The 17,268-nt window shown below is 41.4% G+C and overlaps 1 protein-coding gene across 1 annotated transcript in view; it reads left to right on the top strand.

Moving 5' to 3' along the window:
* SCN7A (sodium voltage-gated channel alpha subunit 7) overlaps positions 254-17,268 on the top strand; it is an 82,023-nt gene continuing 65,008 nt past the window's right edge. The window contains exon 1 of the mRNA XM_013969206.2: positions 254-716. Coding sequence (XP_013824660.2) covers positions 707-716 — 10 coding nt within the window. The 5' untranslated portion in view covers positions 254-706. The remainder of the gene's footprint in view (positions 717-17,268) is intronic.

Below are 17,268 nucleotides of genomic sequence, written 5' to 3'. Positions count from 1 at the left end.
TTTGGGGACAGCTAGGCAAGGAGAGAGAGGAAGCAACTAGAGGTAAAGATCTGAGTTTGCTGCCTTTTCCCCTCTCCCGCTCCTGTCCCTCGCATTGGCGTCTCTTGGCCCACCCCCAACCGCATCCCCGCTCTTGCTCTATTCTCCATTCCTTCCTGCCCTAGCAGCCCTCTCCCCGCTGCCCCTCCTCACCCCACCTGCTCCTCCCGCCCCTCCCTTCCCGAGCAGCGGGTAGGAGAGACGCCACCGCTGCCGCGCCAGCAGCAGCAGCCGCCGCGGACGGTCCGGGTCATCATCACCCCGCCCACGCCCGGTCCGGAGGCTGAGGTCGCGCACCGGCCTGGGGATGAGGGGATCGGCGAGCGTGGCGTGGCTGGCAGAGGGGCGGGAGGAGTGAGGAGGACTCAAAAGCAGCTTCCCCGCGGCGGGCAGGACTCCACTGCGCCTCTGCGCTGGAGAGGTCTTTGGGTGACTGACTGGACGGCCGCCCCAGAGACACTTTCTAGCCGGCAATTCGGTGGGGTCCTTTGACTGCTGAGCTGTCGTAGCCTGGGCGGCATCAGCTGGTGAGGGCAGACGCCACCTCCTGAGCAACCAGAACTCAGGAAACCAGAGATCCCGGAGGAAAGAGAACGCAGGAGGAAAAAGGGGGCCCAGGGAGCCCCGCTTCTCAGGGTTCCCTTAGGTGCTGGTGGAAACCTGTCACATGGCAGCAAGTAAGTACCTTTTTCTTGCTGAGCGCCCAGTCCCAGGTTGGTGATCGCATCGTCTGCTGCCAGCCTGTCCGACCCACCCTGCCTGCCCCACCCCACACACCCTTAGGGTCCCCAGTAGGAAATTCTGGGCTCGGATTAAGAGAACTGCTTCAACAGCAGCCACGGTCTGTGAATGTTTTCCCTGCGCTGTCTGTTATGTGTGGTCAGTTTTCTCATCTCACCAGGTAAGCTTCTGAAAGTAAGATGCTCTGGTAGTGTAAAATTTCTAAACACCTTATGTGCAATGACTTTTTGGTTACATAGTACAATAATAGAACAGAAGGAATAAAAGCTTATGCCGGATAAAGTATACTTCTAACAAATCTTATCTCTTATTCTCTTAAGTAGCTTAGTGATTTCAAGATTAGTGCTTTTTGTGTAAGAATCAATAGTATAAAATTAGCAGCACAAATGTGATAGGAAACGGCGTGCCCAGTTTTCATGGCTGGGCATTTTGGTACTCTTTGGATCAACAGGTTTTTGTTCTCATTTTTCCATTGTTTGGCTCTGTAATATGCATACCTTCTGAAGGTTTTCTTTTGAAAGTGATGTTGATGTGCTCATAGTGACTCTGGTTATCTGTTGCTTCTAATACTTAGGATATCGGTCTAAGAAGGACGAATGATGAATTCATGTGGAATAACACACTAATGGGTTCCTTTCATTAATGGAAATCATGGAGTCAAGTTTGGATATTGGCCAGGAAAATCTCTTGAAATGGGAAGGAGTTTGGGTGGTGCTTTTTGTGAATATCTTTCTTCCTAGCTATCGTGTAGTCTATAGCAAACATAAGGAAGTCGCACCCTGCTATGACCAGCCCTAATTCAAGTTTCTATAACCCAACCTCTATTTTTACAAATGAAGAAGATAAGACCCATGAGTAATAATTTGATGAGCTTACTTGGCTTAATCACTGATGAGCTAATCATTGAAGAAAACTTTGAATTTAATATGACAAATAGCTTTGAATTTAATGTAGCAAACCATTAATTTTGTTTCTGTAAAATTGAAGTTATTTAACTTTTGATTAAGCTTTGTGTTTCTTATTTGTAAATGACATAAAAAAAAACCTTACAGATCCTGATAAGGACCAAATGACAAAGACTACATGAAGGGTTATATAAAGGTAGTACCATGTGTAACCGGAGAAGGCAATGGCACCCCACTCCAGTACTCCTGCCTGGAAAATCCCACGGACAGAGGAGCCTGGAAGGCTGCAGTGCATGGGGTCCCTGAGGGTCAGACATGATTGAGCGACTTCACTTTCTCTTTTCCCTTTCATACATTGAAAAAGGACATGGCACCCCACTCCAGTGTTCCTGCCTGGAGAATCCCGGGGACGGGGGAGCCTGGTGGGCTGCCATCTACGGGGTCGCACAGAGTCAGACACGACTGAGCAACTTCACGTTTACTTTCATGCATTGGAGAAGGACATGGCAAGCAACCCTCTCCAGTGTTCTTGCCTGGAGAATCCCAGGGATGGGGGAGCCTGGAAGGCTGCAGTCCATGGGGTCCCTGAGGGTCAGACATGACTGAGCGACTTCACTTTCTCTTTTCACTTTCATGCATTAGAGAAAGACATGGCATCCCACGCCAGTGTTCCTGCCTGGAGAATCCCAGGGACAGGGGAGCTGGTGAGCTGCCGTCTCTGGGGTTGCACAGAGTCGGCCATGACTGAAGCGACTTAGCAGTAGACTTAGCAACCATGTGTAACTACTGCTTATATAAGGAATTGTGTCTCATTTTCATCCACTTCACTGTTTAGCTCTCAATTAAAGTCCAGTTCAATAGAAGTTTTGACAGGCCTCACTAGAATGCACTAGAGGAAGCAAAATTCAAATTCAAGTCATGAGCTATTGCCACCAGCATAAAGTATATTCAACCTGTGAGCCTCCATCCTTACAAAATTGTGTGCCTTGGATAACAATTCGTATTTAAACACTTGAATATTCTCAAGATATGCTTTATTACCTTTCTCTTTTTAGTTTTAGATTTTGTTTTAGGTGTATGTTCTTACTTCCTTGGAATGAAACCATCAAATATTTGGATATTGCTGAATTTATTTGGTCCACTAATTAACACAAGGCAAGTCAAGGTTTAGGCATAAATACACTATTTCTGACTGCTAGGATTTATTAAACTTCTGCACTGAGGGGAGAGGTACTGTGAGCTCCTTTTTACCACCAATGTATTCAAAACAATAGGAGAAAAACCTGAGACAGGACATAGGCTCAGGAAAAGGAACCAACAGATTTCAGATGACAGGATACAGCGTTGCCGTGTCAGTTACCACTGGAGAGGGGGCCCTGGCACTAAGCACCTAGAAACTGGGTCCTCTGTTTCCTTGAGAGAGGCTCCAGGAGGATAGTTGACACGTTCCCACTAACTTTGAGCAGGTAGGATGAATGCAGGTCTAAAGCACACTGGAAATGGGAACAGCCATATTTTATTCAATGTCTCACTTAGGAAAGAAATATCCTAATATGCCCTAGTCCTAGATCTCATTATGACAGGATCTGTAACACCACTGAGATATTCAACTCTCAACCATAGACTTTTTCTTTGAAAGCTTATGGTGGAGGCATAAGCCTGAAAGAGACATTCTTTGATTCCTGGGAGTGTGGTTCCATGATTTCAGCTAACTCCTGTCACAACTGGTCCACTGTGAGAGGACATCTACAAACTCTTCCCACCCTGACCACGTGCTGACACCACCATGTTATGACACTAAATTATATGGACAAACTTCATTTTCCCTTGAGTCGGTCCCCTTTTCATCTATTAATATGGGCTAACCAAGGCCATGCAAACAAGGTCTTACCTCTGAAACACTGAAAAAGGGAACCTTTAATGGTGAAGAGAAAATTTTCGAGGTTGTACTCCATGCTGATACAGGGAAATCTCATTTGCCTAGATGACATATCTCTGTTGTGTATACAGAATTTCTGATTGGATTGATTCAGTTTGTTGCTGACTGAGGACAGCCAGCTCTGTGGACAGTTTTGATTGTGGTGACAGCCAGGTGCTGGACTGTATCAGCATCAAACAGAAGCTTAATGAAAATGTTGAAGCCCCCCTCAGGAAATTTCTGATTTTAAAGATCAAAGATTACTCCGTCCAGGGCACTTGGTTTTAAACTAGGACATAAGAGGATGCTGACTGGGGGGCCGTAGTCCCTGATTGAATATATGGTGCTTAGTGGAATATTCCTTCTCTCCTTCTTTAAATGACACAGACTGGCTTCCCATCCACTAACCTCTCATTCTTTGGGTTTTGGCAGAGACTGCATGGTCTAAGCAGCTGATAAGGCTTTGGCTCTGGTCCATATCTGGTCTCACCCTAGTGTGTTTTATGGTGCTTCTCTAGTTGCTTTCCAATTTGAGAAGGAGTTGGTGTCTGTGTATTTGGTTCTACATTTGAAAAGCTAGAGTAGTTTCAGGGTGGTATAAGTAGATCCTGTAAAAGCAGACCGACTATTTCAGAGTGACCAGGAGCAGAGGTAAACAGCCCATTCTAAGAGGCCTCTAGGGTTCCAGTGACTATGCAAGTTCTGGAATGTTTTTAAAGTTTGTGTTCCACAGATTCAGTAGAGCCTGAAACCATAGGCCAGAGGGTCTCAAGTTGCTAATGAGTCTAGAAGTTACATACATAGCAAGCTCTCCTTTGTATTATTCTCACAGGAGCAAGAATATTTTCCTCCCTCTTGTGCTCTTAGCTCTTAGGTGGCCTCTGGCCATTTCTTCTGATCAAGGGTCTGATTGACTAGGGTCACAAGAATAGCTAGTTCTGGAAAGATACTGGCTTTTCCCCAGGGTGCTTGTTTTGGTGGCCTGGACAGGCACAGCTATAAATTATTATCATATCCATAGAAACAAGGAAACAAGGGACCCTGCTAGTGAACCATGAGGTTGCCATAGAGAAGCTCAAGTGGGCCTACTTAAAACCCAGGCAACTTTCCTTCATGTTCCTGGAACTCTTCTCTGCCTCCACTGCCAGTTCTAACTCTTAACCCTGGTGAGAGTTCATCTTCCATAGACACTTACTCTCCTGCATCCTATCAAAGCATGCATTGACCTTTCCATTGACCTTTCCTTGGGCTTGTTCTTTTCAGTGGATGTGAAAAGAAACTGGGTGCTAAGACTCTCTCATAAGACAATCTTGTCCAGATTTATTCTCCTCAGTATAAATCATAACACTGTGAATGTGTGGTATCTGAATTCCTGAACTGCTCCTCTCTGGAAAGATGACTCTTCCAAAGACCCGATCTCCTGGTTATATTAGTGAACCATCACTAGAATTCGAGTCTATTAGATTCGAGGAGAGTTTGGTTGGCTCAGACAGTAAAGAATCCACCTGCAATGCAGGAGACCTGAATTTGATCCCTAGGTTGGGTAGATTCCCCTGGAGAAGAGAATGACCCCTCTCCAGTATTCCCCTGGAGAAGGGAATGACTCCACTCCAGTATTCTTGCCAGGTGGGCTAAAGACCATGGGGTTGCAAAGAGTTGGACATGACTGAGCAACTAACCCTTTCACCTTTCACTTCTGTTCTCAAAGAAGAACTTTTAATTTGGGGGAAAGATGGAACATATTCCTTTGGATTTTTGCTGGTACTTATTTATTTCCAAGACTTCTTTCCTAAGTTTTAAATTCAGAAAAGTACCCAGAATGAAAAATTCTTAAGAAATAAAATTAAAGCAAAATGGCAATGCATACTTATATTTTTGAGAAAATTGCCTATTTACTACTTTCTTCTGCAGAATAACATATTCTAGGAATGTGTTGGCTGAAATTTTCACAGTGAGGGAGTTGAGTCCAGAATTAAGTGGATGTTTTGAAGCCAAATCAACCTGTGCTGCAGGCAGAATCTAGGTCCAAGTGTAGGAGTCAGATAATCAAAGCTAAACAGGAAGTAAGCAACTGAAGTAAAAATATGATCCCAAAGCAGAAAAAGAAATAGGCTGAAGTCACGGGGAACAGACAGCTATGAAATTCCAGGTGGATTGGCATTATTCTGGTCAATCTCCTTTATTCCTAAGCCTTCAGTGTGTAAACTTTACATTTCTGGATTTTAATAATGCATGTACATGGTAAATTATGGTCAAGTAGTACTTTCCAGGTGGCACAGTGGTAAAGAACCTGCCTGCTAATGCAGGAGATGCAAGAGACACGGGTTCAATCCCTGGGTCAGGAAGATCCCTGGAGTAGGAAATGGCAACACACTCCAGTATTCTTGCCTGCAGAATCCCATGGGCAGAGGAGAGCCTGGTGGGTTACAGTCCATGAGGTCACAAAGAGTCAGACATGACTGAGTGGCTGAGCAAGCACGCATGAGTATAGAAATACTAACAAGAAAGCAACAGAGCTGTTTGACACCTTTTCAGTCCCTCTCCATAGACATAACAGTTTCTTCCTTTTAGAGGGAAAACATCATGCATGTGCAAGCATATATGCTGCTGTGTATCTAATCCTCATAAAACATTTTATTCAAAGATGTTCTTTGAATGCAATGCAAGCTGTTCTCAACACTGTTTTTCACTAAATAATTTATTTGGTGAATCTTTCCATATGAACTTAAACTTCAGCAACATATTCATAGGGCAGTTTAACTGCTGGGTGAAAGAGTTCATTCAGCATTATTTTAGGAAGTATTGTCAAGCAGACTTTCAGAAGAAAAATGCCCTTGTTTACACTCTCAGCTGAACCGTGAGAGGGCCCATTACTTCTGTATCCTAGCCTGCCAAAGATGGCATCCATTGGGAAGAATCTCAAGTATGTCTCTAGAGTTTTACTGCTAAAATTATTGATTGTTTTAATCTTACCATATCTTTCAAAATACCGTGACTCATCTTTCCTGATGCTTCCTAAAAGACAATTAAAATATTTTTGTATCCTTCATGAGAAAAAAGCAATGCATCTAATATCATTTGAGTTCTAATCCCTGGGGAAGAAAAAACAATTGAGAACTCTTGGTGAAAGGGCTTTGCATCAGAGAATTTAGCTGTGAGTCATTACAGAAACTGGGAAAGATGAAATATTATCCATAATACATCTATGAAGTGCAATCAGAAGGCTCCAATGAATAGAAATATGATCTAAATTCTTCACTTCACTAAAGCAGGTGTGGTTCCTATATTCTCAACAATACAGAGATTCCAGTTAATCATTACATTAACTCTGTCTCCCTCACTTATACATGCAGCACATTCTAGTCTCCAAATGTTTACAGTTTTGTTGCTACTATCATTACATTTTTTTGCAATTATCTGAATGTAATTGGTGCAAGAGGCTTGCTGCATTATCCATGTCTAATAGCATAACTGTCTCAAAATAGCTTGGAAAACATGTGAGAAGTCTTTTTACCCTTTATTTCCTATTTCCTGTCTGAGTGAAATTGACATTTGCTGTTAACACTTCTCAATGGATCTATGGTGCTAATTTTTGCTTCATTTTTTTTAGTTTGCATTATCTTGCTGTACAGGTCTACACCTTTGTAGGTTATGCTAAATCTTTCGGTAAATGTATTAAGAGAATTTATATATATATATATAATTATCCCTTACAGAGTAAAACATTTCATAATTCTCTTTGACAAAGCTACTCTAGCATCTGTTTCTCATGACTAGGATCAAGTCTATCTTCCCAGAGAGCATATGGGTTGATTACTTAGATGCGGTAGTTTTAATTCCCTCAGGTAGGAAAAATGGAAGTGAAGAGGCTGTGAGTGCTCTGGACAGTCACCTCCCACATGTGCAATATCTGTCTTCCCAGCTTGACTGCATTACTGGTAGGCTGTGCTCTGGGAATCGAACTGAGGGACAGGGAAGCAATGAGTAATAGGATATGGAGGGAGGGAAAAAACACTGACTTCTGGTAGCCCCTTTCTTCCCTGGCCTTCATGATCTCTAAGACAATGCAGCTGCAGTTGCTGATTGAGAATGCTGCTTATCCACACAGCCTCCTCCCTGGGAAATAAGCTGCAGAGGGGCCGAGCACAAGACGACTGGTTGAGTGACTGTGTCATTCATCATCTAACTCAGACGCTTTTCTTTGAAAAGGACAGTGAATGACATAAATAATTAGTTCTAGCAACAAAAATACACTCAAATTGTCCCTAGAACCCTGTGATTCCTGGTCATGCTACTGAGCTATGAAACTGAGTGGGTCAGAAACAAAAGGAGAGGGTGGAAAGGAAAAGTTAGATTTATTATCTTGGGGGGAACTGGGAGCAACAGGATAAGGTGGATGTTCCAGTTGCATATTTTATTTCAAACTTTAGACCTGTTTTGCACCAGGACATATGTAGTAGAATGACAACATCTGTTAAGGCCAAGGCACCCACAGAATCAGGAAAATTCTAGAGCTGAGGGAGATGAATTCTAGAGCTGTCCAGAGAGGTGAAAAGCATGTGATCCTTTGGAGAAGTGATATTCTAAAGCAAGTATTTGCCTCAGAAATTCTGATATAAGCCTCGTCTGTCTCTCATACTTGGGATATCAGAGAACATAAAACAACATGTGATGATGTCTCTGCTTGCTTTATGAGGATGGTTGGATGAAGAATGGCTATCAGCCAAGGAATCTTTCTGTCTAGCAGGCTGCATCAGGTTCATCCCAAGGGGCCTTAGCCCAAGATACTCTGAAATTGTCTGTCTGGGTTGGGCTGCTGACTCCTACATTTTCAATATTAGCACTAATATCAGTCAAGAGCTGATATAATTCAAATCAGGTGCAATGAGAAGGTATTCTTTCCCTACAACTCTCAATATTGGGATGTTGCTCCAAGGCGACCATCCTCCCCTTCTCCATCATCTCAGAGGCCTCACGATTCATAAACTACAGGTTTGACACTCTCACATCTAGTCAACCACCCAGGGCCACATTATTGAATGTTTTGTGCCCATCTCAAGCAAACCTAGAGCCAGAGTAGGTGCTGGAGTTTTATGGTTGGCCTTAGATGACAGCTGGTCCAGAGCTCTTCCATCTGATTTGCAGATTTAGGGCACCGTTTGTGGATCTATGAGCTTAGTTCCACTGGCTTAGTGGAAGCTGAGCAAAAATGAAGGGCCAAAAAAATCCACATGTTCACTTCAGATTGAGAGGATGTTTAAGGAGGTCAACTGATTGTGAATGGTCCCAAGAGCACCAAGGTATAGTTCCAATTCTGTATTTTTAAAACAAATATTGAGATCATATCTTATACCTCAGGGGAACAAGTCGCATCAAGGACATTAGGACTGAAGACAACTTATAGAATCTAGTTGCATGACAGAGCCCCTTTGAATTCCTTTGGGAAGTGGCAAAGAGTACTATTTTTTTTTTTAATTGTTAACCCCCTAAATATGGCTACTGGCCAGGAATTTTTGGTTAATGATCTAATAGATCTTTGGGTTCATAAGAAGTACAATTCTAGGAAGATTCCAGTTCCATTACAATGTGCTCATTTTTTCAGTGTAACAAGGGGTAATTCAGAAATCCCAGAGGCCACTTTCACAAAGCAGTGGAAATTTTGAGAATACCTAGAAAAATTGGGAACATTGAGTGCTTTAGAATATTGAGTTAGACCACTTTCCTAGACTCACTGGTAGGGAACCAAAGCAGCTGTTTTCTTAGAAGATTCAAGTAAGACTATTTAGGGTAGAATTAGCTTAACCTTTTATGTTCCTGGCAACTGGGCTTTCTGATGCCTTTATCACTGTCAGAATAGTATTTTTTGTTGAGCCTGGAGACCCTCATTGGGATCCTATACGCAGTGATCTGCATCCCTTCTTGGTATTTCAGCTGCCACTAAGCTTCCTGTTCGTTGTTCTTAGACAGTTTGCAATCAGATGCAGATAGACTGTGAACTGATGCTGGCCATGATTTCCTATTGTGTGTATTGACTGTATCATTCTGAAGTTTAAGGTCTTTGACTGTGCTTCTTTCTTCAAGAAGAGAGATATTAATTCTCATTGTTGGAAAATCTGATGAACTCTCTGTAGAATCCAGACCCACTAGTGTTGGAGATGATTTTAATTTGCATCTCTTTTGCTTTGAAATAATAATTTTCAGAGATAACCAAGATAACTTGATTCTTATTTGTTTACAAGTCTGTCTCCCATTGCCTTTAAAGTCAGTAACTATAATTTATTAATATTTACAGCGCTGATACCTAGCTCAGTACTTGGCGCTTAATAAATACATGTTCCACAAATGACTGATAAATATATGAATGTCAAAAGCAAACATTATTAAACTTATTGCACCATATGGTTAAACTTATTACCCTATATGACATGTCAAACTGCAATAACAATCTTTAAAGGAAAATTAGAGCTCACTTTTAAAAAACATAGCTGAAACCAAAAAGCTAAAGTATAGAATTATAAACATATATGATTGTAGATATATTTTTGAGAGACTTGAGAGATATATTTTTGAAAGTGCTTGCAACCACTTTCTGCAACATGTGCTGTGCTTAGTTGCTCAGTTGTGTCCAACTCTTTGCAGCCGCGTGGACTGTAGCCAGGTTCCTCTGTCCGTGAAGACTCTCCAGGCAAAAATACTGGAGTGGGTTGCCGAATCTTCCCAATCGAGGGATCGAACCCAGGTCTCCCATACTGCAGGCAGATTCTTTACCTCTGAGCCACCAGGGAAGTCTTCTGCAAGGTAACATATTCCAATAATGTGTTAAAAAAGGGTCTGAGATGGGTTAGGACAAGGAGACTAAGGGAGGATAGAGTTGAGCAATCAGGAAATCTGAAGCCACCAAAAAGCCCAGAACTGGGACCTAAAGTAGGTCAATCCTAAGTTAGGCACACATGTTTTTATTGTTCAGTCTCCCAGTCATGTCCAGTGCTTTGCGACACCATAGACTGCAGCACACCAGGCCTCCCTGTCCCTCACCATCCCCCAAAGTTTGCCCAAGTTCATGTCCATTGCATCAGTGATGCCATCCAGCCATCTCATCCTCTGACATCCTCTTCTCCTTCTGCCCTCAATCTTTCCCAGCATCAAGGATTTTTCCAGTGAATCAGCTGTTCCCATCAGATGACCAAAATACTGGAGCTTCAACTTCAGCATCAGTCTTTCCAACAAGTATTCAGGATTGATTTCCCTTGAGCTTGACCAGTTTGATCTCTTTGTTGTCCAGGGGACTTTCAGGAGTCTTCTCCAGCACCACAGTTCAAAGGCATCAACTCTTTGGCATTCTGTCTACTTTATGGTCCAGCTCTCACAAGCATACATGAGCACTGGGAACACCATAACCTTGACTGTATGGACAGTTGTTGGCAGAGTAATGTCTCTGCTTTTCAACACACTGTCTAGGTTTCTCATTGCATTCCTGCCAAGAAGCAGTTGTCTTCTGATTTCATGGCTCCAGTCACCATCCGCAGTGATTTTAGAGCCCAAGAATAGGAAATCTGTTACTATTTGCACCTTTTCCCCTTCTCTTTGCATGAAGTAATGGGGCTGGATGCCGTGATCTTAGTTTTTTTAATATTTAGTTTTAAGCTAGCTCTTTCACTGTCCTTCTTCACCCCTCATCAAGAGACTCTTTAGTTCCTCTTTACTTTCTGCAATTAGACTGGTATCATCCACATATCTGAGGCTGTTGAGGTTTCTCCCGCCTATCTTGATTCCAGCTTGTAACTCATCTAGCCCAGCACTTCTCATGATGTGCTCAGCATATAGGTTAAACAAACAGCATGACAGCAGACAGCCCTGTCATACTCCTTTCTCAATCTTGAACCAGTCAGTTGTTCAATGCAGGATTCTAACTGCTGCTTCGTAACCTGTATACAGGTTTCTCAGAAGACAGGTAAGATGGTGTGGTATTCCCAACTCTTTGAGAGCTTTCCAGTTTCTTATGATGCACAGCCTTTAGTGTAGTCATTGAAACAGAGACAGATGTTTTTCTGAAATTCCCTTGCTTTCTCTATGATCCAGCAAATGTTGGCAACTTGATCTCTGGTTCCTCTGCCTTTTCTAAACCCAGTTTGGACATCTGGAAGTTCTTCGTTATGATGCTAAAGCCTAGCATGAAAGATTTTAAGCATGTCCTTACCAGCATGGGAGATGAGTGCAGCTATTGGATAATTGGCACATTCTTTGATACTACCCTTCTTGGGAATGGGATGGGGGTTGACCTTTTCCAGTCCTGTGACCACTGCTGGGTCTTCCAGATTTGCTGGCATACTAAATGCAACACTTTGATGACATCATCCTTTAGGGTTTTGAATGGCTCTCCTGGAATTCCATCACATCCACTAGCATTATTAATAGCAGTGCTTTCTAAGGTCCACTTGACTTCACACTCCAGAATGTCTGGCTCTGGGTGACTGACCGCACCATCTTAGTAATCTGGTTCACTAAGATCTTTTTTGTACAGAGGAAAGACAAGTATTCTTTCCATGTCTTCTTGATCTCGTCAATGTCTACTAGGTCTCTGCTGTTGCTGTCCTTATTGTGCCCATCTTTGGGCAAAGTGTTCCCTTGATACTTCTAATTTTCCCAAAGAGATGTCTAGTCTTTCTTCTGTTTTATGCACTGTTCATTGAAGAAGGCCTTCTTGTCTCTCCTTGCTAGTCTTTGGAACTCTGCATTTAGTTGTATGTATCTTTCACTTTCTCCATTGCTGTTCACTTCTCTTCTTTTTTTCCAGCTATTTGTAAAGCCTCCTCTGACAACCACTTTGTCTTCGTGCTTTTCTTTTTCTTTGGGATAGTTTTGTTCACTGCCTCCTGTGCAATATTTTGGACCTCAGTCCACAGTTCTTCAGGTGCATTGTTTACTAGATCTAATCCTTTGGATCTATTTATTACATCCACTGCATATTCATAGGGGGTTTGATTTTAGTCATATGTGGCTGGCCTAGTGGTTTTCCTGGTTTTCTTTAGCTTAAGCCTGAATTTTGCTATGAGAAGCTGATGATCTGAGCCATAGTCAGCTCCTAGTCTTGTTTTTGCTGACTGTATACAGCTTCTCAATCTTTGGCTTCAAAGAATGTAATCAATTTGATTTTGGTATTGACCATTTTTTGATGTCCATGTGTAAAGTCATCTCTTATGTTGTTGAAAAATGGTGTTTGCTATGACCAGTGCATTCTCTTGGAAGAATTCAGTTAGCCTTTGCACTGCTTCATTTAGCCATTCCCTCCTCCAGGGAATCACATTTAGTCAGAATTCTCTGCTATGACCTGTCCATTTTGGGTGGCCCTACACAGCATGGCTTGCTTATAGCTTCATTGAGTTATGCAAGCCCCTTCACCATGACAAGGCAGTGATCTCTGAAGGAGTTGGCACACACAATGAGGAGAGTTAAACAAAATTGCCTAAACCCTGGGCAGAACACAACTGTAGAGAGTATAAATACAAGAGCCAAAAATCAAATCATTTAAGTCAGGAAAGGGTGAAACAATCTCAGGGGCAAGAAAAAGTTGGATTAAAGAAAATGTAAGCTATACTGGAGTAAAGATATTCCAACACAGGAAAAATCCAAGAATATGAATTAGTTATGCAGCAAGTGGAGTGAAGGCTGAACCAATTTTGGCAGCTATAGCTTATATACACACGGGAATACAGTAGCTATTTTCATCAGATGTTTGATCTGCCCTAATAGCTGCCTTTCAGTCAGTCCTCACATGTAGAAATATTTCTATTGTCCTCATATGTAGAAATATTTCTAGCTGTGCCACTTTAAATCATCAGGTAATAAATGCGGCATGTTTTGAATTATACTTGTGACAGTCCAAACTTGAGTTGACTTTGATACAGTTCTTGCCAAAATCTTACTTTAGCAATTCAGTTTTTTAGAAAAGCAGTCTAATGGACAGATTAACTATTAATCTTTCTATATTTTTCAGGCATTTGTACTATATTAAGATCACTCACCAGAAAACACGGTGCCTGGATCATACTTCATAAATTCCCCACAGAAATGCTTTTACTGAATTATGATTTAATGATTAATAATTTACAGTCTGCACTCAGCTGTCTAAAAGTTATATGCAAGCCAGTTTCATTTGATTAAGTGCCTGCATTTCTTTGTCGTACTATAGAAGCCAGTGTCCACTATCTATTTATTCATCTAGTCAACAACCATGTAGTCTCATTCAAATCAAAATTATGACTAAAGAAGTCCTTTGGTATAACTGACAGGGTAGGGAGAGAGAATTAACAGTGCTAGTCAGTACTGTGGAGCAGGCTTATGCATATAGTCTGGTTTCACGTTGATAACCCTGTGAGATACATGAGGGGCTCCGAAGTTTACCATTAAATCTCATAGCTAGTAGGAGGCAGACTGAAGAATCAAAGATTGTTGTGCTGTGAAGGGATAACAGAAAGAAAAATATTATATTTGGACTATACATACAGAATCTGTGTGTGTATGTTAGTCACTCAGTCATGTCGGACTCTTTTTCAACCCCATGGACTATAGCCTGCCAGGCTCCTCTGTCCATGGGATTTCCCAGGCAAGAATACTGGAGTGGGTAGCCTTTCCCTTCTCGAGGGGATCTTCCCCACCCAGGGATCAAACCTGGGTCTCCTGCACTGGAGTCAGATTCTTCACTATCTGCGGAAACAGGGAAGCCCATACAATCAAAGTACTGACTGACAAATTAAAGTTTGAGGTTTCTATGGATGGTGTCAAAAAATATTTTCATTAATGGTAGCATCTTTGCAATAAGTTTATGACATCCCTTTGTATCTACTTTTAAGGACAATAGTTTTTATACACATAAACTTAATAATATTTCTTAGCAGTTAGAATGTATCCTTAAAAATATAAAAGAAACATTTTTACTTAATATGAAATGATATTTGTAAAATGCTTTTGATTTCGTTCATTCAGTGCTGCGTAGGTTTAGTTTATCTAATATTTGGTCCAAACTTTTAGGTCACATGATACTCTGTGAAAATTCTATTCAAAGATTCTAGGATTAGAAAGTTCTAAGACTATAAGGTTGCAGTCAATGAATAACTCATCTATACATGGAATGATTTTAATTTTATCAACATTCTGATCCCATTTGGAGACCTTCCAGTTTACATGCATGCCTTTTGGGTGTGGTCATGGAATACAGCGGAAGAGAGAGTAATTGCCGCCTCCATTTTCCTTCAGTGTAGATAAAGGTTATATTAACTTTCTTGGTAGACAAAATCAGCATTGATTTATATTGCAATTACTATTAAGTAAATCCCTTTGGCACTTTCCTCTGCTACAAAAATATACTGACTGCATTTGTGCAGACAGGTTGTTTTGGTTCAAATTTCAAAACCTGATGTGTATTACCACTATACTATTATTCTATTAAATTTGACCAATCATTCTAAGATATAAAATTATATCACAGTTAAAGATTTTTAGTTACTTTGAACCTATTATGTGCCAACCATTGTATTAGGCATTTCATTCACCTTATTTGATTTTATCCTTACTTAACCTGAATCGGATCCCAATTTTATGACTGACAGTTTCAAGAATATAAGTAATTTAACTGAGACCTCTAAGAACAGAACAGAATTAGTAACAGAATTTAGGATTTCAATGTAGGTCTAATTCCCTAAGTTTGTGATTTTGTTTATACTAGCCTATAACCATGAGCCATTAAGGAATAATTCAATGAACTCCATGTAAGGAGTCCAATTTTGAAAGCTTATTAAATTTTTTAAAGGAAGATTCTATGTGTAAGAGAAAACGTCAGTTGTTTGTAGTGTCTTTAGAAATTGTACTTATTCAAAGCATTTTGACTCCCCTCAACAAAATTTAATATGTGAGGTATTACTATGTTATTGTTGTTCATTCATTCATGCTTGCCTGGCTCTGCCACCCCATGAATGACAGCATGCCAGGCTTCCCTGTCCTTCACTATCTCCCAGAGTTTGCTCAAACTCATGTCCTTTGAGTTACTGATGCCATCCAACCATCTTACCCCACTCTGTCACCCTCTTCTCCTCCTGCCCTCAATCTTTCTCAGCATCAGTCTTTTCCAATGAGTTGGCTGTTTGCATCAAGTGGCCAAAGTATTGAAGCTTCAGCTTCAACATCAGTCCTCCCAGTGAATATTCAGAGTTGGTTTCCATTAGGATTAACTGGTTTGGTCTCCTTGCTCTTCAAGGGACTCTCACGAGTCTTCTTCAACACCACAGTTTGAAAGCATCAGTTCTTTGACACTCAGCCTTCCTTATGGTCCAACTCTCACATTCATACATGACTACTGGAAAAACCATAGTTTTGACTATATGGACCTTTTTTGGCAAGGTGATGTCTCTGCTTTTTAATACACTGTCTAGGTTTATCATGCCTGGAAAATCCCATGGATGGAGGAGCCTAGTAGGCTGCAGTCCATGAGGTCGCTGAAGAGTCGGACACAGCTGAGCGACTTCACTTTCATGCATTGGAGAAGGAAATGTCAACCCACTCCAGTGTTCTTGCCTGGAGAATCCCAGGGATAGGGGAGCCTGGTGGGCTGCCGTCTGTGGGGTCACACAGAGTCAGACACAACTGAAGTGACTTACCAGTAGCAGCTAGGTTTATCATAGCTTTTCTTCCAAGGAGAAAATGTCTTTTAATTTCAAGGCTACAGTCACCATCTGCAGTGATTTTAGAGCCCAAGAAAATAAAGTCTGTCACTATTTCCATTTTTTCCCTGTCTATTTGCCATGAAGTGATGGGACCAGATGCCATGATCTTTGATTTTTAAATGTTGAGTTTTATTTATTTTATTTATTTTAAATTTTTATTTTTACTTTATTTTGCTTTACAATACTGTATTGGTTTTGCCATACATTGACATGAATCCTCCACGGATGTACATGAGTTCCCAATTCTGAACTCCCACCTCCCACCCCATATCATCTCTCTGGATCACCCCCGTGCACCAGCCCCAAGCATCCTGTATCCTGTATTGAACATAGACTGGAGATTCGTTTCTTACATGATAGTATACATGTTTCAATGCCACTCTCCCAAATCATCCCACCCTCTCCCTCTCCCACCGAGTCCAAAAGTCCATTCTGTACATCTGTGTCTCTTTTGCTGTCTTGCATACAGGGTCATCATTACCATCTTTCTAAATTCCATATATATGTGTTAGTATACTGTATTGGTGTTTTACTTTCTGGCTTATTTCGCTCTGTATAATAGGCTCCACTTTCATCCACCTCATTAGAACTGATTCAAATATATTCTTTTTAATGGCTGAGTAATACTCCATTGTATATATGTACCACAGCTTTCTTATCCATTCATCTGCTGATGGACATCTAGGTTGTTTCCATGTCCTGGCTGTTATAAACAGTGCTGCAATGAACATTGGGGTACACGTGTCTCTTTCAATTCTGGTTTCCTTAGTGTGTATGCCCAGCAGTGGAATTGCTGGGTCATAAGGCAGTTCTATTTGCAATTTTTTAAGGAATCTCCACACTGTTCTCCATAATGGCTGTACTAGTTTGCATTCCCACCAGCAGTGTAAGAGGGTTTCCATTTCTCCTCACCTTCTCCAGCATTTATTGCTTGTAGACTTTTGGATTG

Source organism: Capra hircus, chromosome 2 (genome assembly GCF_001704415.2).
Source record: "Capra hircus breed San Clemente chromosome 2, ASM170441v1, whole genome shotgun sequence".
Taxonomy (NCBI): domain Eukaryota; kingdom Metazoa; phylum Chordata; class Mammalia; order Artiodactyla; family Bovidae; genus Capra; species Capra hircus.
This window is presented reverse-complemented; position numbering and strand designations above follow the sequence as displayed.